We start from the raw sequence: 25,074 nt of genomic DNA on the forward strand, positions 1-25,074 counted from the left end.
GGGGCTAAAGCAGGTGATCCTTCAACAAAGCAGATGGTTTTGAGGTCACCTCCCTGTGGCAGCCCATTTTGATGGAGCAGCACAGGGGCAGACATGGAGCAATGACCTCAGTGCCCTGCTGCAGGGACACAGCACCACCTGGTGCAATACCACCGGACAAGGGACCCATCCACAGATGGCAGGCCCACGGCTCAGAAAGAAGGTGGCATCACACACAAGGGAGCCAAGTGCTGCGTCCCCGTGGGCCAATGTCTGCCAGACTTGGGGTGGGGTGGGGCAGACCGGAGGGGCTCCTGATGGTGCTGCGGCTGGGGAGGGTTCCAACAGACTCAGACGAGCCAACCCAAAGAGCTGAGCAGAGGCACGGTAGCCCGAGCCCTGAGGAACCCACTGGTGGCATTGAGGCCACCAAAACGGGCGCTGCCTCCCTGCCAGCACTCAGGCGGGGGCTGCAATGGAGCAGCCATTCAGGTTGTCGCAGCTGCTGAAGCCAGGTGACAGGGACACAGTGCCCCACCCTGCCCTACTTCTCAATTTCTATGTGGCAAACTGCGCCCCCCAAAGCCAGGACATGACCTGTCACAAAGCTCGGCCGTCTGAAATGGCCACACAGCCCCCAACAAGGGGGAGCTGCAGGCTCACAGCCTTGCCCCTCAGCCCTGGTCTGTCCCACTGTGCCAGGGCACCCATGGGTGCTATACTTGCTGGCAGTGGGACAAGCTAATCACATAGCGGCTGAATCTACCACTTCTTTGTCCTCAAAAATGTCTTCTTGAGAGACAAACAGGTAGCACGAGACATGGTATTATTAATAGCTCTTTATTTAAACAATCTCGGGATTTTCAACCCCTTTTAAAAATAAAAACTGCCAAGCAGCCACTGAAGAAAAGCAGAGAACCCCGACGGCCTCACAGCTGGCCAGGTGCTTCCTCTTCCTCAGAAGGTCTCCTGGCTTCCTGACCAAGGGGACAAAGGCACAGGATCCCAGCCACCCGCACCCCTCAGCCCCTCACTTCGAGCTCTAACAGCAGACTCTGCCTATGATATGAGCTTGTAAAACACTCGCCCTTGGGGCGAAGGGAGGCACAAGAGCAGGGCCCAGCAGCTGCTGCAGCTGCTCCTGAAGCACAGGACAACCGTGGGGACCGGCAGACAGCCACGCAGGCCCACTCCACACAGCAAGGAAAGCCAGCACCCGGGACCACGAGGACACTTCCTCCTCAGCTCCACAGAGCAGTACTGAGCAGTACCTGGTACTGAACCCAAGTACCAAGCGCGGGTCATCCCAGAGTCTCAGTCTTAACACACTCCCCGGCCTGCGGAGGCAATGACTTCCAGTCTGACACCAGGGCCCCAGCTCAGCGCACAGCATCCTCCCCGGGGGGCTCAGCCGGGACCTGCTCACAGCCTGGGGTGGTGCCTGGGCCGCTGGTGTCTTTGGCCTGGGGCTCCTCTGCCAGCTGCTCCTCTGCCCCGCCCTCTGGAGACCCGGGGCCGGCCGCGCCCTCAGTGGGAAGTGGGGCGCCCTCCTTCCTCTTCTCCACAAGCACCTCCAGTCCCATCATCCGGAGGTAGTGCAGCCGCTCATTCTTGGGCACGAAGGTCCGGATGGAGGCCTTTCCCCGCCACCCGCACAGCACCACCGGGCACTGCAGGGCCTCCGGGTTCCTGTGCACAAACGGTCTCAAGTAAACACCGAGGTCAGCCAGTCCCGTCCACCCACCCTCAGGCGTTCACATGTGGGTTTCACACACCAACACACCACACCAGTGCCGGGGCTACACTTCTCTCTGCATCTCCCTTGGTGTCACCTCGCAGACTGGGCGACTAACTACTGGGCCGTAGGAGGCAGAACCAGCCCTGTGGCCAGGACAGCACCGTCCCCCTCTCAGTGCCTCCCATGACATGGCCCACACCAAGCCGTGCCCTGACCCCAGTCCCACAACACTGTGCACCTCTAGTCACTGTGCCCCAAGCCCCTGCACACCCTCCCAGCCTTCACTTGAGGCTGGCCACCTGCGAGACACCTGACTTTACCCCAGTGTCCTCACATGCCTAGGGTGCCACAGCAGTCCCATGCCCCAGGGCTTCCCTCAAGGCTCCACAGGAATGAGGGAGCGCGCTGAACTGGGGCTCAGGTACTGCGTGGACAGGCGGGACCTGTCTGCCAGGACCTGACCCACACCGGCTGGGCCGTGGTGAGGAAAGCACTCGCCCTGGCGTGAGCTCTGCGGCCCCCCGTCCTGGCTATTCCGAGTTCAGTCAGAGCCCAGTAACCCTCCGTAACGTACGGAGAGCCTCTTTCCACAGGCACAGTCCTCGGGGGCTGCGCTGGCAGTTCTAGCAGTGTCTCTCCCGTATCTTCCCGACCCCCATAATCTACTTTTACTCCTGCTTTAGAGACAGGGTCTCGCTATGCAGTTCAAGCTGGCCTCGAACTCATTCTGTAGCCCAGGCTGGCCTCAAACTCGCAGCAATCCTCCTGCCTCAGCCCTGAGTGCTGAGATTACAGGCGTGCACCACCATGCCTCGCACGATCAATCTTTCAGAGAAGCAGTTAGAGGCCACCCACCATTCCCAAACCCCCTCGGCCAGGAGCACACACCAGGAGCATGAGCGGCCAGGCACGGGTGACTTACGTGGAATCCGGTTCGTACTTCAGCACAACGCTTCCCTTTGCTGGAAGAGAAACACACACATTTGCAAAGCCCTCTGGGCGGTCATCCCAGCTGCTAAGCACGATCACAGGCAGTGCTGTGTGGAGGCAGAAGACAGAGCACGAGACCCCGCACAGCCTGGCACATGGAGCTGACACTGGGACACAGAGGCCTGCACTAAGCCACTGGTGGCATGGTAGCGACACCAGCCTGCCAGGCCTCTCCCGAGCAGGGAGGCTGGGAAGTAAGGACTGGCTCCCTCTCAGACTCAAAATTCCATCAATGACAGCCTCAATTCCTAGAAACATGTTACCCTGCAACTGGCGAACCGTGGGACTGAGGGAAGACACTACCTCATCCGCAAGCAGACCTCTCCTCCCGTTGCACTCCCGCTCAGGAGGATGGAGACAGCAGCTCCTGTGGCACAGCACCCTGTCTGCCACAGGCCTGCAGTTCACAGCCGAGCCAGGCCATCAGGCAACCATAGGCCCCACTGTGCCCATTCCATCAAATGCAACCTAGCGCTCTGAAGGATCAGTGACCCGGACACAGCAGCCGGGCTCACTGGCTCAGGAGCAGGCTCAAAGGCTGTGCAGACTCCAGTGGGCTGCTCAGTGGCACCAGCGCTTTGCCAGGGCCAGAGCAACCCTAGAGGCACCTTTGACACCTAGTGTGTGGAAAGGTCAATCACAGAGTGGGCATCCAAGGCCCCCGCGGGTACCCGGATGCCAAGTGCTTTATGTATAGCAGCACAGGGTCCACCCCAGAATTCCGCAGCTTCCCAGCACTCCAGGGCATCTCTAAACCCCTCCGAGTCCTACAGGACAGGACTGGAAAACACGCCAGTGCCAGAAACACTGCAGTCCTCATCCACAGAGAAGAACAAAGCACTGCAGCCCCGATGCTCACCCATGTCCTTGGCTTGGCTGTACGTCTCCACGCTGAGTTTTCTAAAAAATGGGTTCTCCTGGGTCAATAGAATCTTAACGTCTTCCATGGACACGGTAATAATTCGTGAATTAATAAATGGATATAACGTATATATCCCCTGTGGGAATAAAGACACCACCAGCTGCCACACAGGAGCGACATCTCCTCCCCTCGCAGGGCTTTCCAGCTTTGGGACAGCCCTCGCCTGGGCACTCTGTCAGGGCAGGAGCTCAAGGACCCTGCTCAGCCCAGTGGCAGCAAGGGGGCACTGGCACTCACTCCCAGGATGGTGGCTGGCGCTGCCCAAGCCTGTACCTATAATTACCTCCTGTGCCAACCGGAAAGCACAATCAAAGTCTTCACCACTGCTGTTTCGACACCAGACTTTTATCCCTGTGTTAATAACCTGTAAGAAAAACCGCCCAGAGAACACACAATTCAGGCCGGTGAGGGTCATCTCCGTGCAGGCAGCAAGGCTGCAGGAGCAGCTTCGAAGGCGCAGTGGGGGCCGAGGCCTCATCACAGCAGGGGCTCCGAGGGCACCCGAGCATGCAGCTCACACAAGGAAGCACCAGAGCGGACAGGAAGCCTGGGACCCTGGGTGCAAGGCTAGGTCAGCGCTCGATCCACCAGCCACCGAGGCACAGAGCTGCCCTCTGAGACAGCAGTGTGACCAAGCCCAATCCATGCCTCGGTGGCCCCAGAGTGCTCGGCAACCTGCTATGTGACAGACGAGAACAGGGGACAGGCACCAGAGGCCTGAGGGCTGAGGGCCAAGGGCAAGGGGCGGGGCCCAAAAGCAGGAAGGGCTGCAGGAACCCAGTGCATTGGGTCCTGGGGGCGTCACCCCATCCCCACCCAAGTCCTGCATGCACCCACAGACCGCAGCCTGGCACCAGGGCGCACACCTTCATCCTCTCGCTGTTGTTCAGCAGCACGTTCCGCAGCTCCTTGGACACCATGTAGAGCTGCCTCTTCTTGCCCTCCGTGGTCCGGGTCAGCAGATTCATCCTTGGGAACGAGGGGCCCAGCGCGTAGAACTTCCTGGGGACGGGGCGTTGCTGTGACACGTTCCCTCAGAGCTCGGCTGCTGCTCTGCACTCTGCATTCCTGAGCCGCCGCAGGCTCTGTGAGGACCCCCACCTGCCAGCTCCTCTACCTTCACCCCGCCTCCAGGCAGCATGCACGGGGCGCAACCAGGTCAAGGCCTCTGCTAACCCCGGCAGCTCCCTTCCCTCAACTCCTCTCCGACAAGGACCTGAGGCACCACTTATGAACGCACCCACACAGGGCCAGTTACGCAGCAGGCAGGAGTGACCACGCTCAGCATGGACACTGGCGTTTTGTTTTGAGGAGGAAGACACCTGAGGCTGCCACCCTGAGCTGCTCCCTCTCCCCCTACCCTGTCCCTGGGGGAGCACAGGGCACCTCAGCCATCGCCTCCCAGCTTACCTGGGCAGCTATGAGCAGGGACATGACACTTTCTCCCCTCCCATCTCTACCTCCGCGCCTCCTGGTCCCGTGAAGGCTGAGCACGCAACTCTGAAGCCTCCCCGGCCGGACACAGGGTTCAAAGGTGGGGAACCCGTGCACGGCTGAACTCTAAAGGATGGCTCGGCGGGACGGTGCTTACTCAATGGGCGGGAAGAGCGGGTCGTCTTCGGGGATAAACACAAATGGGTCTTCCTTAAACCCGAACAACTTCATCTTCTTTGATGGAGGAGGACTAGGGGGATGGGACAGCAGGAAGGGTGTGGCTGACAGGGTAGTAAAGCACCCACCCCTCCAGAGCAGGGCCCTCACCATGCGGCTCTCCATGGTCCCCGCCGGGTCAGCTCTTCCCTTGGTCTGGCGAGGTGCCCGCCTGCCCGCAGCTGGCCCTCTTCTCCTTACCCGCACACACCGTCCTTCTTGTCATCACTGTTCTCTGAGTGCTCTGCTGCCTGCGGGACCTCTGCGTCGCCGGTCCCTGAGGCCGCCTGACCATCCAGCTCGGAGGCATCACCAGGAGTCCCTTCCATGGGAGCTTCAGGGCTCAATGCTGTGGCTTCTCTGCCCGCTGCAGGTGTCCCCTGGACCTGTCATGGGGAGCAAGGCATTCACAGATAAGTGCCGCTCAACCCCTCCCTGCTGGGCAGGCGAGGACAGGAGGCCAGAACCGTGCAAAAGCAGCCCTGGGCACCTCTGCTCACAAGGACAGAGGCTACGGCATGCTCGGGCCCTGAGAGATCTAAGAGGCCCAGCAGGTGCAAAGTGAGGGGGCAAGGCCTGGCCCCCAGCACGCGGCATCAGGAGGAGGACAAGAAGTCTCAGGTTAGGACTGCAGCGTCACTGAGCCTGGCCTGAGTATTCACGAGACGCTGGACTGCAGAGCTGGGGTGCAGCTCACTCCTAGCGTGAGCAAGGCCCTAGGCTCCAGTGTGCACACATACTTCTAAACTGGACCCTGTCCCTCAGGTCACTAGACTGGTGCAAGCAGCAATTCTAGTTTCTGTGAAACCTGTGTCTTGAGCTTCACTTGCTTCGCGGTTCGGGGATGCTGGCTGCAGTCACGTTTGTGCACAGAGGCAAGATTCTGCTCCACGTTGCTTTTGAAAACCAAGTTATCTGTACATGGAAGCATTCGCCAACCAAGGCCGCACTCTAAGTTTATAAAGCAGGACACTCCTGTCCTGTGAGGACAAGCTCCGTATTTTCCGCAGTGTCACACAACTACCAAGCCCCAAGTCCAAGTCACCTGTAACACTGCTAGAAAGAGCACAGCCACCCTGGTGCACAAGTCACCTGCAACACTACCAGCGAGAGCACAGCCAACCCGGTGCATGGTGCATGGCGCATGCGCACTCAGTATGTGCTGCTGAGGGCCCCCTCCCCTCCTCCCTCAGGCCCTGAAAGGCGCCTGTCTCCGAGTCCTCCTGGGGCCACTCCCCACTGTGCCTCAGCAGCTGCTTTCTGGCTGCCTTGCAAAACCAACGGCACAGGGTCTGCAAGAGCTCAGGCCTCCTGGTGCCTGACTGGGTGCCAGTCAGGCCATGCTCTGGACCAGAGTCAGCAGACCCACAACAGAAACAGGAGCGAAGAGCTGGCAGTTAACTCCACAAATGATAAGGAGCCATTCTATAAAATAAGATAACTCCTGGGGCAGACTGGGAGACAGTCAAAACCCAATCACACAGGGGTCACCACTAGGCTGGACCTTGTCAGCCTGACCGGCCTCAGCACTACCAGGGGGCTGACAGAGCAGTCGGAAGCCGAAACCCAAAGCAGGAACCAGGGACCGAATCCCCTGGAGCCAGGAGCTAAATGAAACCTTTCCTCCTGGAAGGAGCAGGTTCTGGGCACTGCACTTCAGCAAACAAAAAGCTGGTGGCACAGGAAGGGGCGGGAGAAAATCGTCAGGAAAGCTCAAGTACAAGGAGATCACAGCACACAGACGGGCAGGCTCTCACCTCCTGCAGAGAAGCCCGCTGTGAGGTGGCCCGTGCCAGGCAGGATGGGGTGCGCCAGGCGAGCCACGTGCACCTGAGACTGCAACAGAGCTCAGTGGTACAGCCCGCTCTGGGCACGCACGAGGGCCTCGTTTCAATTTCTAGCACCAAATTATGAATGAACAGTTCTTCTTGTTAAAATGCTCTACCAACAAACACAAAGGCTGGTTCAAGAGTCTCCTACATTGCTTGAAAATAAAATTTTCAGTACCCTGAGATAAGTAACATTAAAACTGACTTCACTCTTCCTGTGCAGCTGCCAGGACGCAGGTCACACACAGGGCTGGCACCCTGATCCCACGGGCAACACAGCACTGAGCACCTACAGCTCAGCTCTGCGACTGAGCTGGGACTCGCAGAGGAAGACCATGCAGACTCACCTGGTGAAGCCCTTCCTGACCTCGAGGGCAGTGCTAGGCCTTACCAGTGGGTGGGAGAGCCAGCTGTGCCTCCCAGGAAACCACTGTCCCTATCCACAGGCAAAGTGTCCCAGCCCCCATTCTCAGGTCTTTGCACCAGCCACAGACCCTTCACGGGGCTGACTCACACTGGAAGGGCAGTGGCAGCACGGACGGGGGAGTGCCCCCTGCGCTTCCAGGTGGCCCTCGAAGAAGGGGGGCTGGGCTGCCCCCTCGTCACACCAGGCCAGGCGGCATCGTAGAACAGGCCTGGTGAAGCCTTCCTGGTGCCTGGGGTCAAGGTGACAAAGGCTGCCAAGCCCTGGAGCGCCTGGTCCTGAGGACGCAGGCAGACGGAAATCAATCTGCGGGTACTGGAGCAGAGGCTGGGGTATCAGAGCCCCCAGGCCAAGCTTTGCATCTCGATGGCTATTAAATAACCAGATGGAACACACAAGTGGAATTCACTGCTTGGACACTGGCTTTTCTACCACCCGTCCCCAGTGTCAAACGTCTGCTTGCAGGAAAACTCGAAACCTAAACAGCCCAATTGCTCAGGCTCAGCCCTCTTCAGCACCTGCTGACTGCTCACTGTGCCCTACAGATGAGAAAAGCCCAAGCGCTCCGCATCCGCTCCGGGATAAAGCCTTACCTTAGGCTGACGCTTATTCCACGGCATCGGAGACTTCTTCACCAGGACGGCCACGAAGAAGCCGCCGGTGTTCTGATGGTGCGGCAGTATCCTAAGGCTAGGAGGACAGGCACAGGGCACACCTTGTCAAGGGGACCAATGGGCCTGTTCAGTGTTAGGAGGCCCACAGAGTGGGCTGCAGGGTCAGGTCCTCAGGCAAATCCCTAAGCAGCCGCCACGCACCACACGCTGCAGCAGCGACCAGGGAGCAGGTGCGTCCTGCCAGCTGGAAGCCCCACACAGCGGTGGCCTTGGAACAGCCAGCCCGTGTCCCCGCTGCCTGTCTTCCTCCCGACAGAGCCCACTGGCCACCACAGCCAGGCCCCCACAAACCGTGTCACGCCCAAACTCACCAGCGCTCCAGGTGCATCGCCTGTAACTTTTCGGGGTCCTTTGGCGGGAACATGGTGGGCCGGATTTGGGTGTGCCTGCTGCGGGGAACCTCGTCCCAGTCAGCAAACCACTGTCCCTCTCTTGTCATCACCTGCAGGCCACACGGTGGGCATCACCAAGATGCCACCACCAAGGTGGGCCTGTCCCCAGCCCCTCGGCTGGAGGAGCACTCTGCACCACCCTCGGGCCTCGCCCTGCCTGCTGCACAGTGGAGGCGGCAGAAGGGCTTCAGAAACCAGGCCCGCCATGGGGACGCTTTTTTTTCATGGACTGTTTTTTGTTTTTAAAGCAACTACTGGGTTCTATCTGGACTGAAAGTGTAAACTGAACTGTTTTATGTGGGGAATGAAGCCAGACCCTTAAAACACCAAGCAGCGTACTTAAGGAAATAAGAACAAAGCTGGTTTCTGTAAGTGAGATAAAAGCAAAAAAGTTTACCACTGCCAGAGAAAAGCAGGGACAGCTGTAAACCGTGCAGCCGAGCAGCACCGGCTCACAGCACCCACACGGGACCGCTCACACCTGTGACAGCCCCAGGTCTGTCCCCAGCCCATTTCTCAGAAACCGGGTCCTGTCACAGGATTACCTTCCACTGCATGAGTCCAGGCATTCGCTTCAGCCCCGGCAGCTCAGCAGACACATCGGCAAGCTCCAGAGCGCCTACTCAGAAAGGAAAAAACCCGAGGGATGGCACACTATGCCCAGTGAAGGACACCAGAAACAAAAGGGCTCACCCTGCAGCCGTCCACTGACAGAAGTACCCAGAGAGGCAGCGCCACTGACTGCGAGGACAGCAGCAGCCAGGTGGGAAGGGACACATGGATCAGCTCTCCTGTGGCGGGGTGTCGAGCACAGACAGGGGCTCAGCGGAAAATACGACCTCAGGGAAACTACGGCTCAACCAAGCCACTGAAATATACGAGTGTTGGGAGAGTCCCTCGATGAACACAAAACTAACACCACAGAGCTGCACCTGTGCACCACGAGACCCAGGCCAGGACTCAGTGCTATTCCAGACACCTGCTCTAGACACATTCTGCTCAGACAGGTGAGGTCCCCCTGCCTGTGTGAGTGACAAACACCCAGGAAAACAGCAACAGAAGCTGGACAGGGAGCTAGGAAACCCTGGCATCAGCTCCTACCCGCAGGCCTCCCACAGAAGGGACAGTTTCCCAGGGAAGGCCAATCCAACAATGCTCTGCAAGCAGCCGTGAGGAATCTGAGCAGGTAAAAGTGAAGGTGGTGGGGTGGGGAAGAAACCTTTCGCATGGCATCTTCCTGACTTCTGCTATCATTTCTCAGTTTTCCATTAAAGTTAGCACCAAACCACAGCATCGGCACCTCCAAACTGTCCTGTCCACGGGCTTCACCAGTGACCTCGCTGATCTGTCACCTCCAAGCTCAGCCACTGCCCTTCCTCCCTCTAGGTGGGGTTTGCAGCAGTCTCAGGTGGGGACTGAGCCCCTCCTGCACAATGCCCTGTCCATGCCCTGTGTCTGACACAAGTAAAACTTCCCACAGGGGAAAATCTTAAAAATAAACCAGAATGACACGGATCTGCCATGATCCCCCTATTAGGACAAACAAAACAAGCAAACCTTCTGTTGGCAAATTCCTGCCTTTCAAATGTCCCACACAACATGAGAGACCTACCATGTAAGTGTGCTTTTGCCTAGGACACCTCATTCGCATTATGGTTGCAGGGTTAACATACAAGCCGAGTTCCAGAAGGGCTGCGGGGCCATATTGCATGCGTATACACACACACACACACACACACACACACACACACACACACACACGAGATCCCCAAGAGCTCACGCAGCCTGCTCACCTTCACTTTTCTCCAGCAGTGATGCAATAACGGCCTCGTCCTCAATGGGGTTCAGGGAGCATGTGGAGTACACCATGCGCCCCCCTTCCGCCAGCTGCTCAGCGCCACGTGTCACGATCCGCAGCTGTAAGCTAAGGGCAGGCACGGTGACCTGGGGCTGAATGCATCCACTCAGCACACAGGTTTACAGGCACCGATTCGTTACAGCTTTGACACACTCAAAAGCGTCAAGCCTGGTAATAAGCTTAGCACCAACCATAAGACTGCCCTGTGCTGGTCCGGAAGCCTCTGTTACACGAATGCCTGTGTTCTGCTACCCTGCCAACACATCACTGGCAACCAAATCCAAAATCACATGCGTTTCACATCAAATGTGAATTTTCCATAAGATGTCTGTGTCCCTTCCCGTAATCCAATCCTAGCACTTGCTTTCCTTCTACAGAAAGTGGTCATATCAAAATCTCCTGCTCAAGTCCCTTGCGGTGACTTTTCATCAGCACGTGTTAGGGACCCACAGCTCTAGCCGGGAGCACAGAAAAAGCACGTGGTGCTGTGCAGACAGCCACCGAGCTGCCCCAGTACGTGGCTAGGATCTCTGCGCAGAAGCAATCCACCACCACACACAGCAGGAGCTGCGGCTCAAAGTGAGATTCAGCTTGTACCTCCTTTAAGAATTTTCCAAATTTTCTTTAATCAGTATTTTCCTGATAAATACCATCCAACACTATTCTGAAGGGTCAAAAGCTTAAGCAAATTAGTACCACAGAGGAAAAAAAAATGAAGAGAAAAGAAAGATTCCTTGAGATATGAAGAAAATGGTCCTGTCATGGGAAAATGTTTGCAGTACTAGGAGAAATGGTTATTAAAGAATTTTTATGATAAATGTGTATCTTAAAGTCGTAATTTACAGTTAGTGCTCTTGAAAGGTTTTAAAAACAACTTCTGTCCTAGAAGCTAACCCTCAGCAGGTCCCTGCTAGCTGTCACTCTGGGTGCCCAGTGCCAGCCCGAAGGCCTGGAGGCCGAGCTGCACTGTTTACCAGCGCCCCTCTGCCACCAGCCGAGCCCAGCACGGGACCTCGGTCCCTTACCCGTGCAGCTGCAGACTGTTCAAGGTGCTCCACTTCTTCCAGACATCGATGTTCTTCCGCAGGGTGCCGTCCCCACTGGGAAGAAGATAGTAAACTTGGAACCACACAGCACACCACACCCTACTGGTGTGCGGACAGGTGGGACTATCAATTCCAGCTAGAAAATGCTCTAAATTCTACAGTCTTCTATTTGAGAGGAACTCTTTAACATTTTATTTTACGTTTAACATCTCACTCATCTCCTGAAGAGAGTAATTTGCATTCATTTGGGAGAAACACAGCTCAAGTATCCTGTACCCCAAATGCTTGGGGCAGAAGAGCTCTGGGGCTCCTCCAGGTCCTGAACTCATACGCACATGTGACGAGCTACCCTGTGTGACAGCCAAGCCTGAACACGCGGAGCATCTGTGGTACACGCCTTCCAGGCACAGCTCGAAGGCGACCCTGCAGAGCACTTCCAAGATGTCTGTGTTTAGGTGCAAAGCACTGTGTGAGACGAGGGGTGGGATTTCCACCTGTGCTATGAGGACAGCGCTCACAGGTTCCGACTCTGGAGTACTCTGAACGTCACAGCGGGATGCTAAGCCTGCACCGGCAGAACTGGCACGCAGACTTAGGACACAGAGCCGTGACTCCAGCTACTTAATGAGCCTTGATCAGCAACGACAGCTGAATCAAAACTAAATGAGTAACGATACACTTATACTCAAAAGGTTTTTCCACAGCAATTTCAATTAGGCCAAATTAATTCCATTACTACATCCTATGATCACAGTGAAAGATTTCCCACTTTCTATTTTTAGTTTAAGGAAAATCAGCTTCACTTTTCATTAACGGAAGTAATTTCCATGTATGTTCTAAAACACAGCCTTGACTCGGAATCTTCTGTCCATGTCCAATTACATCCACCCAGTTTTCCCAGGGTTTATTCTTGCCTCTGCTGATGTCTCTTTCAAGTTTAATGTCCCTCAGGCTCAGTCTGCTTGAACTCCAAAGGATGGTGACCACCCACAAGACAATTCCTATTTCCAGATGACACCCCAAGGTGAAAGCTGAGCACTCGGACAGTGGAAGCTCCATGGTAACTTCAGGAATTTCTGAAGCTGACCACCAACTGCTCATAAGGTCACTCTATTCTCAGAATATGATACAAGGGATAAATTCCACATCAGAACAAGAACACAAAGATGGGCAAACAGGGTGACGGAGAGAACCACACTTGGAAAAAGGAACCGAGCTTATGACTTACTTGCTAAGTTTCACCTGCTGCATCGCAGCTATTTAAAGTGGCCCATTTCATTTAAGGTGCTCTAAACTGCATTCTGCACAGGGCTTACCAGGCACTGAAACGCAGCCCACGTCAGTGCTTCTGGTTTAAGTTCTAAACAGAGCTCTGGCGTAGCAGTGACTCTCGCCCAGCCTAAGGACGAGGCAGTGGCACAACACTGAGCCCTGGCCTATCGTGGCGGGTACATGGCTGCACCAGCAGGGCTGTGCCAGAAGCCACGTGGAGGTGCCGGCTCCTGCCACACAGCCTCACTGTAACACGGACACTTTACGCAACAGCTGCACTTATTGTGGAAAATCTGAAGATCAGCATGGAGCAGGCATTACTCGGAGGTTTGAACTCCTACATTTCTTTCACTGTGTAACACAAACTCAGCAGGCAAAGCTGATGTGACTGTATTACTTTACAGCAAAGTCTTCACAGAAATACTTGGGGTGCAAAAGCAGTGTTGGGGTGTGAGCGAGAGCGAGAGCTTGAGACCGAACCGTCCGCTCGCTTCCCTTTTAAAGACTGCTCGCCAGCACCACCCTTCTCACTACCTCTCGCTTTGTATCCAGCATCAGGCAGAGCCGATTCACCCACACACTGTCCAGCTTCTCCCTGAGGCTCAGGACCTCTCTCCACGGCCACAGTCACGGTCACAAGAGTCGTGTGGCCCCCATGCGTGCTCATGTGCAGCTGCGTTTGGGCCCACATAGGACCTGACTCCTTAGGGCTACTGCGCTGTCTGGTCTCTTAACATAAATACCTGCAAGGCACATCGCATAAAATGCGGTCGTAGAAGAGGACCTCCTTCCTGCCGTCCACATCCACGGTGAGCCGCGGGATACAGGACGCGTCGTGGTTCACCACCATGATGCAGGGGCTGCTGAGCCGCTTGGCCTGGTGCACGAGCAGGTAGCAGCGCTTGTTGTCCACGTCATTGGCTATCACGAAGCCCTCTGGGGACATAAAATTGTACCCTCAGGAGAGACGCAGCACAGTGCATTTCCTTAAACACACAACCTCTAGGCTGGCAGGTGAGACCCGAAATTCACCAAACGTAAAACCTTAGGTGGAGATTTTTCTAGAAAAACACAGGTGTCCCCAAAAAGGAGATGGGGGACTTTTCATAGATTTTACATGTATCTGAACATCTCAAAACTTCAAGAGTCCTCCATTCAGCAATGATCGACTTGGTACTGACAGTGTCTTTCCTGGGAGTAGAAAGGGACTAGAAAGGGACTAGAGGAAGGCGAGGGAAAAGGTGCAGAGGACAGCAGGGCCACCTCAAGTGTCACGGCACTGCTCAGAGCCGAGCTCTGCTCTGTCCCCAGAGCCGGCTGTGCTCGGAGCACCTGGATGGGCGGACAAGCTGCTCTGAGGACAGACACACTGCTGGGTCACCAGGCCGCGAGCCAGCGTGGGTCCTGGGCGCTGTCCTGGCACTCTGCACCCTCTCCAAAGCCCGGCAGGAAGGTGGACATGCCTCACAATGCTTATGACAACAGGATCATTTTGCAAGACCACGCAAAGAGCAAAACCTCAGTAATGTGAAGAGGGGATTCTGTATCTGCTGACACGACCCAGGTTCTTTGCTACCAGTTTTAACCAGGAAGGAAAAACGCTTGTTAGTAAGAACATCCCTGAACAAGGCAAGAGGACTGACACTCACATAGCCAGCAAACATGCCCCCTGAAACAGCCCAGGACCGCTGGCTCACAGAAGGAGAGGGAGACAACACTGACAATAATAAACACGTCCTAAGGGCACAGGCGACACCGCAGCAGTAGGTGCCTGACCCCAGAACTCCTCTGCCGCCCTGTGATGCCCATGCTGCCTGTGCCTAGCCTGTGAGGTGGTTGGAGAGCACTCAGCCCACAGCCCTACAGAACCCAGCAACACACAGCAGCAGGGACCCAAACCGTCCCTACCTGACTTGAAGCCGTGACACCTGTGTACTATCAGGAGACCTGAACCCCTGCCATAAATAAAAAAGTGTTTATGGAAAATAAAAAGATAAAGTATTCCCGCTGCACGAATGTGCTGCTTGAGAACTCCTGACTACAAAATGGTCTGGCTCTAACTTTGGGAAACAGAAAACCCACACGTTTGTCCCGAGAGCAGGTCTTCCCCACCCCAGCCTCCAGCGAGTACCTGGGAAGGGGACATTCATGTCAGCGTGCAGCATTTCGATCAACTGTGCGGTCTTGGATCCAGGAGCTGCACACATGTCTAAGATCTAAAAGCAAAGGAAGAACACGTTTGACATTTATTAAAAATCGAGTATTCCACATCTAATATATAATGACTTCATGAGGAACTCATGTTCTGATCGCCATCCCAGGCCCACCACACATTTCTTCACGGGGTGATATCTGGAGGACATCACACTGCTTTAGGGACCCCGTGGTGGCTGGTAGTCGGCAAAGAAATAGCCCCTAACGGACACAGGCAGGGTCTCTAGCCCAGAGGGAGACAGAATGACACTGGAATCCCACCACACACTGCAGTCACTGACAGACTGCTAACAGCTCAACACCCATGACAGAGCTTGGCAGCCCGTAACTCTCCATCAGACACTCTCTCCCCTGCTCTGGAAAAGTGAGACAGAGCTTCGAGAGGGGCACAGGGATGAGAAAAGAAAGCGATGCACTAAACAGCACTCATGGTGCTTGGCATACGATAAGTTCACATTAGGATTTGCAGCGTGATTTGGCAGAGTTTGCTAAAGGTATCTGCATAGTAAGCCCATTAAACACTTACACAGTAAAAAACAGTACTACCAATCATCAAAAGTAAGTAGGACGGAAGTAAAAGAACCTGCCATAATACTCGTACCATTCTCATTCAAAAAGGGCAGTTCCCGTTAAAAGGTTACAAAGAACGCATCACACAGCAGGACCCCGACAATGACTGACTCCCCGGCCTGTCCCATGCGCTACCTTGTGATGTGGCTGGACGTCCAGCAGCAGCGGTGGGATCATGCTCACAGTCTCTTGGCGGCTGATATTTCCCTTGGAGGAGAAAATCAACGATGAAACAAATGGCAGAACATTTCAGCAATAGGCATTCAAACATCAAATGCAATAGGAAAAGATTGCGTAATTTTACACAGAAGCAAGGCTGTACAATCATGTAAAACAGATTCCTAGGTTGGTGGGTAAATGGTTGCTATCTACAGGCCAACAGCAAAATGTGCCACAAAAATACCCGTAGCCCGGGGTAACACTGAGGCCCATCCCCTCCTTTCCAGGTCTGGGCGAGCAGCTCTCCAGGGTGGACCCACCTACAAAACACCCCTGGCAAGAGGGGGGCATCAGACACAGCCACCGTCAGGCTGCCTCCTCCCAGGCCAAGTCTAAGTCCTCCTGCTTGGTCTGGCCTTGCTTTCCGCTCCTCACCGCTGCCCTTCAGAGAACACACCAGCCACCGATCTGTCTTCATTATCTGGATGACCAACTCCCATGCACCCTCCCTGTCCCTGTCCTGCATCTCCTCCACTGCAGAGAACAATCACATGCAGACCCCCCCACAATGGCCCAGAAGCCATGCAGGCTCCCCACAACCCCTGCTCCACGTCACCTGGACATCAGTGTCCAAGCTGCAGCCAGGAAGCCCTCACTGTCTTAAACATAGGCATCTGACAGTCCACACATACACCCCAACCTCAACCGCTAATTTCGCTCACAGGTTTGAGGCCAGCCTTGTGTCCACGGGACGAGCTGAATCTCAGCCTGGCTCTTGAAAGCTTCCCGTGCACCACACCAGTCCTCCACTTCTCATGACCTGTCTGCTTGTCCTCACTGTCAGCCCACCCAGGTTGAGGGCTGAGCATGGGCACCTCGCACAAACAGGCCACATGGCGGAGCTCAGCTCTGGCTCTCATCAGGGAAGTGAAGCCAGACTTCACATGTGGCTGCCCAGACCGAGAGCCATGCGAGCTAGCAGAGAGCAGCGGGACCAGCGTGGAAATCAGAACCGAGAGAGGCGACCCACTTCCCTGGCTAACACTTCAGGGAAGAAATCTGGGAAGCATGCTATTTCTGTAAGCTCACTGTGAGAGGGCAAAGAGCAAGCCCGGAACACAGAGGCTCACCTGGCTACACGGGGGCAGGCTGGGAAAGGAAGGAGGAAGCTGCTGCCTAAGAAGAGGACACTGACAGTCCCCAAAGAATAAAAAGCGGACAGCAAAGGGCAGGAACTGCCCGCTGTGCGGGCCTTTGCGCAGCTCTTCCTGGTGGGAGGAAGAGCGGCTCTGTGGGAGGGTGTGAGGCTGCAGTGCCTCAGCGTGGAGGGAGGTCGGGGTGCAGGAGGAGAATGGGTCTCACGGCCAGAGCCGCCCCGTGTCCAGGTGCTTTGTGATTCCTGGCAAAGGCACCGCACACGCGCACCGCGTGGGAAGGAGATGATGAAGAAATGAAAAGCTATTTTTAGTAAAATAAATTGCTCTAAAGGTCCTGTATTGTGGCCTTAAAAACCTATCACCTGCACGTACAGCAGAGAACAGCTGAGAAGGGAATGGCCCAGTCCACATGCTCCCAACCTCAGATGGGACAGCCATACAAAGTGACAGGGTAGGTGCGGGTGCCTCATTGGACCTGTGCACCCCACAAGCACTGCAGGAACCCACGCAAAGCAGCTCTGTGCACAGCGCTGTGCAGAGACCAACAACCCCATGACGTCTACTTACAGATTCAGTTTCGCTAACCAGGAACTGATGAAACCTTTCCAGCTGGGGGGACTTTCTCAAGATTTTTCGACTTAAATTTGTGTGCCAGGCAAGTTCTTCAGGATACCTGACCAAAAAAAAAATTAAACGTTTATGGATCATTACCTACCTGAGTGGTCTCATGACAACATGGAACATGGTGCCAGATGAGACGGCTGACCAGGCCGCCCCACCTGCTCACACCCAGGCTCCAGGCCACAGGCCAGCAAGATGCGGACAGCTGTCGGGACATACAAATCACACAGGTACGATGCTGCCATAAAACTGGAACTGTAAAGCCAGGAAGCGGAGACGCCGGTGCAGAGGTCAGGGGAAGAAAACGTCTAAGAAGGATGAGTTAAGCACACAGGTTGTGAAGAATCAGACCAGAGCGAGCAGGCACTCGTATTTCCTGCATACATCTGATAAACAATCTTAAAACCCACTGAAAACTGCGAACCTGGACACTGCCAATGCACAGATCTGAACTCCTGCCTTCACTGTGTGCATGTTCAATTAAACACAAAATTAAAAAGCTTGTGTGTTAAGCAGGTTTCAAACAGCTTCATCTTTTTTAAGCCAACTAATTTAAGATCTTGGTAGATTATAACATAATTTTAAAAAACTGCATTTTAATTACTTAATGAATCTTTCAAGAAAAAGGCTGATTTGGACTTGCTTAAGCACCAGTGTACATCAAACATTTTCAAGTGACTCCCTGCATCATCTGTAACCCAGACATCAGAAAGTACGCAATGAAACAGAGGCAAGACAAGCAAGGTCTCAGGGCAACTCTCCACTGGAGCGCCGCAGACAACTGGAGAGAAAGGTGAGGCCGACATGTAACGCTCCCGCTCGAAAACACACTTCTGACTGTACTAAAGGGCCAGAAGAACATTCTATGATCTACTTCTTCATTTTGAACAGAGAAAAACTGCCAGAAGTTCTGAAAAGTTTCTGCTGATATTTATGAGCATCCCACAGGTGATAAGGAAAGCTAAATGTTTACAGAATCAAAGTGTCAAGAAAACTTCCACTCATACACACCAACGAAATGAGTACAGGAGCCCAAATCATTCAGTGTTTTCTTTATACCCTTCAACTTTTAGCTCTATGTTCAGAAATAAATGTATGTAATGTAACCACATGTGACAAGCTGGAACAGTAACGACAAATGTTTAAAAGGCTGAGCACAATGAGAGTTAGAGCACAGTTTGCAAAGAACAATGAACAGTGAGATTCATTAACCACCTGTGGCTTCTCAGCTTTTTGGAACCTGCAGAAGAAAATGACTACACTCATGGCGAGGACCGGAAGACCAAGATCCCCTCATCCTCCAAGCCTTCCTTGCTCCATTACACTTCTAGACCCAAGCTTTGAAGAACAATCATTTTCAGATAAAATCTGAAGCAGCAAATCCATGCACAACTAAAATGTCAGCCTCTACTTGAAGCGATGCAGGAGTAATACAGCCATCAATCAGATCTCCACAGCAAGGTAGTAAGGAGTAGACTTCTATGGACAAGTCACCAAGACATAGAAAAGTGGAGTTCCCTGAAGGCCACCTCAACTCCGAAATGCCAGACCCACGGCAACTGAGGAACATCTTTCTTCTCATAGGCCCTCAGCACTGTGGACACGCAATTAGTGACACCAAGAGCGACCCAGCATCTGAGTCACACTCCAGTGCTGCGCCCTTCAAGCTTTTAAAATACGACTATACTGCAGTCTGTGCTGGCAAACAGGGGACATAACCCACAGGAGACTGTGGCAGCCCTCTGTCTGGCTGCATCTCATTTTTCTAAAGGTAAAGATGACCCTCTGCAACAGTTCTGATGTGAAGAAACAAGGGCTGTATGGAGATGGAAATGGCAGAAGTCACAGTGCCAAGGAGGAAAGAGGCTGCACCTACAAGAACAAAAACTGGACCATGTGAATGAAATACAGAGAGCAGGGAAGTCCTGTATGGAAACCTGCGTATCACTGTGAACTCATGCAAGTCCTGGGTGAAAGAACATCAGGACGTCTGGTTAAGTACCTTTAGGTTCTCTCACAAAAACGGCAAATCAAATGTGGAAAATAAAAACACACAAGGGAGAAAAAAACCTGAGGAAACATCCAGCATGAAGTATTGGGTTACCTACCAACTCAGTGGCTGTGGAACTTCAACTTTCTGACCATCCACCTCCAGGTTCTCCAATTCCTTAAAATACTTGTTCTTCAAGCAGTGAAGAATTTCTTTTGCATGGCTATTGAAAAATAAGCGAGTTCACGCCGATCAGAAAAGCTAACTTTAACTTATACTTTTACAAGTGTTCTAAAACTAAACCACCTCTACAAATGTAAAAAAGATGATTACTTTTTACCGTATTTCTATAAATTTAAGCAACCCTCATTGACTAATGCAAGGTAATCTTTCTTAGGTTATGTTTTCATTTCTTATCGGCACCTCCCACCTGCAATGCCTCCCGACCCAGGTCTATTTCACTGGACCCTTGCGCCCCTGCTCGGTGCATCCTAACCCACAGGGGTGAAAGAAAGCAGCTCTACTCCCCACAAGCACCCTGGGCGTTCAGACCCTACCTTTTGTAACCAGTAATTCTCAGAGTGGCCGGGAGGGGCTCCCTGAGAGCGTCCATGAAGCGATCCCACTCGCCCTCGGGCACGATCTTGAGCTCCTGGTAATAGTGCTCGAACAGCTTGTTCTCCTTGACGATCTCAGGGTACCCGCCTTCCCAGCCCTGAGAACGAACGAGATGTCTAGCCAAGGCCCAAGACGGCCCTCCTGGCGCCCCGACCCGCTGCGTCCGGATCCTACCGCCTGGCTGCGCTTCCCTCCGTCCTCGGCTCCGTCCTCCGCGCCCTCCGGCCTCTGCTGCTGCTGCTGCTGCTGGAGCCGCCGGCCCCGCGCCCGCCGCCCCATTGCCCACGCGGCCGCGCACGCTGCGCGCAGACACCGGCCCGCCACAGCCGCAACCCTCGCGGGACTTCCGGCCTGAGTCCGAGGCCCCCGCTGAGGCGGGCCCGGTCCTATCGGGGGCCGCCGGGAGATTTGCCCAAAGTGCCACCACACATGGTCTCGGAAAACGAGCGCGCGAAAAATGAGGCCCACCATGGCGGGAAAACGGCTCTACAGACAATCCCAAAAGCGTGTCCAGACGAAGCGCGCCGCTTCCCACGGGGGCTCAGGCAACTCCATAGACTGCCTAAGCCTGACGCGTGCGCACAGCGGCGTGGGACGCATGGGCGGGGCTTAGCTCCGGCGGGGGATGTGAGGGCGGGGCCAGCCTGCTTGAGCGTGTGGAGAAGGGGCGGGGCGTGGGCCAGGGGCGTGGCATGCACCGCTGCAGGCCGGGCGGGGTCCCGGCTCCTCCCTACGCAGATGTGGGCGTGGTGGGGCGGGGCTCTGGCCGCCGGGTGCTCAGTGATAGGCAGGTGGGCTCCGGCTCCGCAGGCGTGGGCGGGGCTGCCCTAGCGGGTCACTGTCGGTGCGCGCTGTCTCAGGCATCCCAAGTGGGCGTGGGGCGCGGCAGCACGGTGAGCCGGCGGTCAGACCTCCCCCGCCGGCCGCCGCCTGTAAGTGCGCCGCCTGCGGGGCCTGGAGCGCGCTGCCCGGCCTCAGCGATGGAGCCCGGGGAGCTGCGCATGCTGGACGCGCTCGCCTACCTGATGGGCTTCGCGGGCTGTGCGTTTTTCCTTCTGCTCCAGCGCCTCGCGTCGCCCTACGGTCGCTATGCGTCCGAGTGGCCCGGCCCGCGGATCCCCGCGCGCACCGCCTGGGTCCTGCAGGAGCTGCCCGCGCTGGCCTGGCCGCTGCTCGAGTGCGCCTGCGCCGCCGCCCCGCGCCTGGACCGGCTGCCCAACCGCGTGCTGTTGGCTATGTTCGTCGTCCACTACGTGCACAGGTCGGCGGGGCTGCCCGGTGTCCCCGCGTGACCCGGGGACAGCCCGAAGTGGGAGCTGGGGCGGAAAGGGGAACTGATCGGCACCCATCCCGGAGTTGGGCTCTGTGATGAAGACAGGCGCCCAGCGTGGGGCATGGACTGCTGCGAGTCACACTGGGCGTTGTGCGACCTTTCCACTCTGTTGTGTCCCCTTTGCGGGGAGCTTTTCTTCTGGCCGCATGGACCGGTTCCTTTGGGTCTGATTAGTTTCAGAGAGCCCTGGGGCGGTGATTAAAAGCTTTCCAGACAAAGACTTAAACACCAGTGAGTGTTGGCCCAAAGGGTCCATAGGGATGACACTGGCTCAAGGAAAGCCGCGTCGGAGCAGATGACTTTGCAGAGGCTTCACGTGCAAGGTGAAATGTTCTTTGCTAGCTTGTGGTTCTGAGGGAGCCTCCTGTGACCCGTTCTTATTAGCAGACAGTGTCTGTGGTCCCCTATCCTGTGTCCTCCTGGCTGGCTTGGTTGACTTGATTTTTTTTTTTTTTTCTGAGCTTGACAAAGTGACTCCAAGTTGATTCTGAGGACTTTCACAGATATCGTACTAAGTTCATTGAGAGAGCTTGTGATATAGGGGAAACTCTCAACGTAGACTAGGTGTCCAGTACGAGTTCACGTTCTCTAAAATCGAAGAATAAATTTTAGGAATAACTGAGGTTAAGGGCAAAATGTATTTATTGAGAGAAAGAAAGGTTCTGTCTGAGAGAGAGAGACAGATGAGGTCTCAGGAAGGTTGCCAAAGACTGTGTTTTCTAAGGACTTTTGTAGATCCAGGTGAGATGGGTGCAGGGTGGGGAGAAATGGAAAGTCAGAAGGCAAGCGGGCATGAGGTGGTACAGAATTGTGGTCCACCAATAAGGTTATGAATGTAGTTAATCAGGTAAAATTGATTAAATCGGGATCCACTAGGGAAGCGAGTTATGTAGCAAGGGGGTTGGATTAGTAGCTTCTGGCTTCCTCAGGGTGATCAAGGTATCTAGAATTTCAATCCCTGAAGTTTGAGTTTAGGATATACTTGCATTTGTTTTGTCTTTTGTCTGGAGAATCACTGGCAGGAAGTGTTTGTTTTCCCCTTTGGTTGCAAGGTCCTAGTCTTCTGCACTGCCTCCTTCCAGAGCCTAGCCCTGTCTGATGGCCAGTGATAGTTAACTCAGCTGTCTAACTTACCAAACTGGTTTATGCTGGGACTTCCCCCACCTATGAACTGTAGGTTCAGCATGCTTATCAGAGGGCAGCTCCAGTGCACACCAAGCACCGTTCCACCTTGTCCCGTACACGCATACACTTTTGCCCTAGGTATCACCCAGGCACACTGTTACCAGTCACCAGTGCCAACAAAGAAGACACGTGCTGGGACGTAGGAAACACCTCACAGGGCTGTGTGCTGGGCATCCAAGCCCAAGCTTTCTTTCTGGAGACATGGGTTGAATGTACCTGGGCTCACTGGAAGGAAAAGAATGGTGCACACATGCACACACTCCCACACCACTGAGGCTGTGTAGAGAGGAAGAACTTGAATAGAGCAGCATGCAAGTGTGACCTGGGTCTGCCACCCGAGGGACTGCTGGGACTGCGGCCCCTGGTTCCCAGACCAGTGATTGTAAAAACTCCAGGAGGACTTGCTGGCCAGGTGTTGCTTGTAATACACATTGAAGATGCATATTTTGTAAAGCGATATGTGCTACTAAAAGCTCTTGTGGTTGGGAAACACTTAGGTTTTCCAAATGAAAAGATAAATGTTTTCCATTCTGTCTAAGCAATTTATTTATTCAACAGTCATTTGATCTGAAGCAGGTAGTGCTTGGATGAGAACCAGGATGGAAACTGTACTTAATGCCCGTGACCGGCCACCCAGCTGACCCAGCTACCTTTCCCAGGGCTCTGAGGATGTCAGGGAGCCCGTGGGAAGGCTCAGGAGTTGCTGAACAGGCCCTAGGCTGGAGCTTAACAGGGCTTGCAGAGCTGAAGGAGTGGATCCAACCCTGCCCTGGGCTGTGTGCATGCTGTGTGGGATACAGGTCCGGGGCCAGCCTGCAGTTCCCAGAGCGAGTGACAGTCCCAGGATGGGTGAGGAGGGCCAGCACCTGAAGGAGGGACAGAGTCGCCTCCTGTGTGTGTTTATTTACCTGGCTGGTTAGTGGGGGCCAAGGATGGATGTGAGGACATGGGAGCCAGCTAGCAGTGAACCTGCAGCCTGCCTGACCAGGAGGCTGTGATCTGTGTTGAAGCTCAGGCCACCTTGCTCCTGCTGGTTCCCTAGGGAAGGCAGTGTCTTGGAGAGCACAGGGACCTGCGGCTTGGGCAGCATTGGTGCTTATTAGTTTCAGGGCCATCAGCATCCTGTCTGTGCTACAGTCTCCTCTGTTGACCTCTGGAAGTCGGAAGGGTGTCCTATGCCCAGTGTCCTGTGCTCAGTCTTGCAGGCCGGTACAGCTGACTTGTCCCAGGCACCTGCGGTGGGTGTGTCCTCAGGGCCTGTGCTCAGTTGTCTCCATGCATGGGTCCCTGTGCTCTCGGAGGCACCCAGTTCTGAGCTCTGTGGGTACAGCGACGCTGCCTTCCCTGGCCTGCTATGCTTGTCCTCCTCCTCAGTTTTCAGCCTCTGGTCCCCAGCTGCTGTTCTGTCTCCAGGGCTCCCTCCTGGGCCAGAGTCTTAGTCCAGCTCCTCCCCACCAGCGCTGTCACACTGTCACCTGCTGGCTTCTCACACCTCCTCCTGCCTACCCCCTGCTTTCCCCGTAAAAACCTGCTCTGCTGTTATGAGGGCCAGCTCAGGGCTGCTGTGATGCTGGAGTTTCCCTCCAACCGGGCAGGTCTGTGTGGTGTTTACCTGAGCAGCAGCATGGTGGCTGGAGGATTGGGGGTGCCTCCCCACCCAGCCCTGAATGAGTCAGCAGAAGGGGAGCCCTTCCTCAGTGCCACACCAGGAGCACTGTTGATAGGTGTGTCTCTGGGTGCCTGAGTGTAAAGTGCTGCCTGCCAGGGGCCTCCTTTGTCACCGTCCTCCCTAATGAGCCACCAGGACCCAGGAGGGAGATATCTGATGACCTGCAGCTTGCATGCACTCTGTTCCAGGAAGCTCACTCTTCCTAATCCCAGTCCTCAGGATGACCCCCACTGGAGTGTGACCCAGCACACGCTCTTGGTTCCGCTTTGCCCCTCCTGACCAGGTGTCCAAGAATCTCACCTAGCTGGGCGTGGTGGTGGCACACACTCTGGGAGGCTGAGGAGGGAGGAAGGAGGAGGGAGAATTGAAAATTGGAGTTTTAGGGAGACCTTGTCTTAGAATAAAGGCGGGAGGGACTAGAGGCGGCACTTACTGTCAGTGGTTCCGTCCCCAGTACACCAAGACAAAGGAATCTTATCAGATGGCTCTAACAGAGGACCCTTGGGGAGGCCTGGCCCAGTCTTCTCCCTGTAGTGTGGCTCTGTAATTCTAAATTACAGCAGGGGACTGAGAGAGCAAAGTATGAAAAGATAACTGAAGACACATTAAACTTTTGTTTATTTAAGTGGGGTGGAGATGGTCCCTCCAGTCCCCAGGCAGTTGGAACTATCCTGAGGTGCAGGGAAGGCATATTAAGGTGTTTGGGAAGCAAGACAAAATATGTGATTGGATAAACTAGAGTACCTAGCTTTCATTCACTGTCAATTTCTGATTAGTTGGTAAT

At 54.7% G+C, this 25,074-nt stretch overlaps 2 protein-coding genes across 2 annotated transcripts in view; one reads left to right on the forward strand and one right to left on the reverse strand.

Annotated features, from left to right (window-relative positions):
- Nucleotides 1-803: 803 nt before the first annotated feature.
- Nsun2 (NOP2/Sun RNA methyltransferase 2) lies at nucleotides 804-20,574 on the reverse strand. Its single transcript, XM_003462253.5, has 19 exons — nucleotides 20,278-20,574; nucleotides 20,043-20,200; nucleotides 19,604-19,708; nucleotides 17,442-17,547; nucleotides 15,694-15,765; nucleotides 14,906-14,990; nucleotides 13,518-13,710; nucleotides 11,482-11,556; nucleotides 10,392-10,522; nucleotides 9,144-9,217; nucleotides 8,518-8,648; nucleotides 8,126-8,222; nucleotides 5,481-5,665; nucleotides 5,221-5,313; nucleotides 4,496-4,631; nucleotides 3,913-3,993; nucleotides 3,567-3,705; nucleotides 2,640-2,679; nucleotides 804-1,668 (listed from the first exon to the last, which is right to left on the reverse strand). The coding sequence occupies exons 1-19, from the start codon at nucleotides 20,572-20,574 to the stop codon at nucleotides 1,359-1,361; spliced, it is 2,508 nt and encodes an 835-aa protein (XP_003462301.1). The 3' UTR covers nucleotides 804-1,358.
- Nucleotides 20,575-20,795: 221 nt separating this feature from the next.
- Srd5a1 (steroid 5 alpha-reductase 1) overlaps nucleotides 20,796-25,074 on the forward strand; it is a 30,524-nt gene continuing 26,245 nt past the window's right edge. The window contains exon 1 of the mRNA XM_003462250.5: nucleotides 20,796-21,364. Coding sequence (XP_003462298.3) covers nucleotides 20,796-21,364 — 569 coding nt within the window. The remainder of the gene's footprint in view (nucleotides 21,365-25,074) is intronic.

The sequence above is a fragment of the Cavia porcellus genome, unplaced genomic scaffold (genome assembly GCF_034190915.1).
Source record: "Cavia porcellus strain 051 isolate PalLab524CR breed Dunkin Hartley unplaced genomic scaffold, mCavPor4.1 scaffold_11, whole genome shotgun sequence".
Lineage (NCBI taxonomy): Eukaryota > Metazoa > Chordata > Mammalia > Rodentia > Caviidae > Cavia > Cavia porcellus.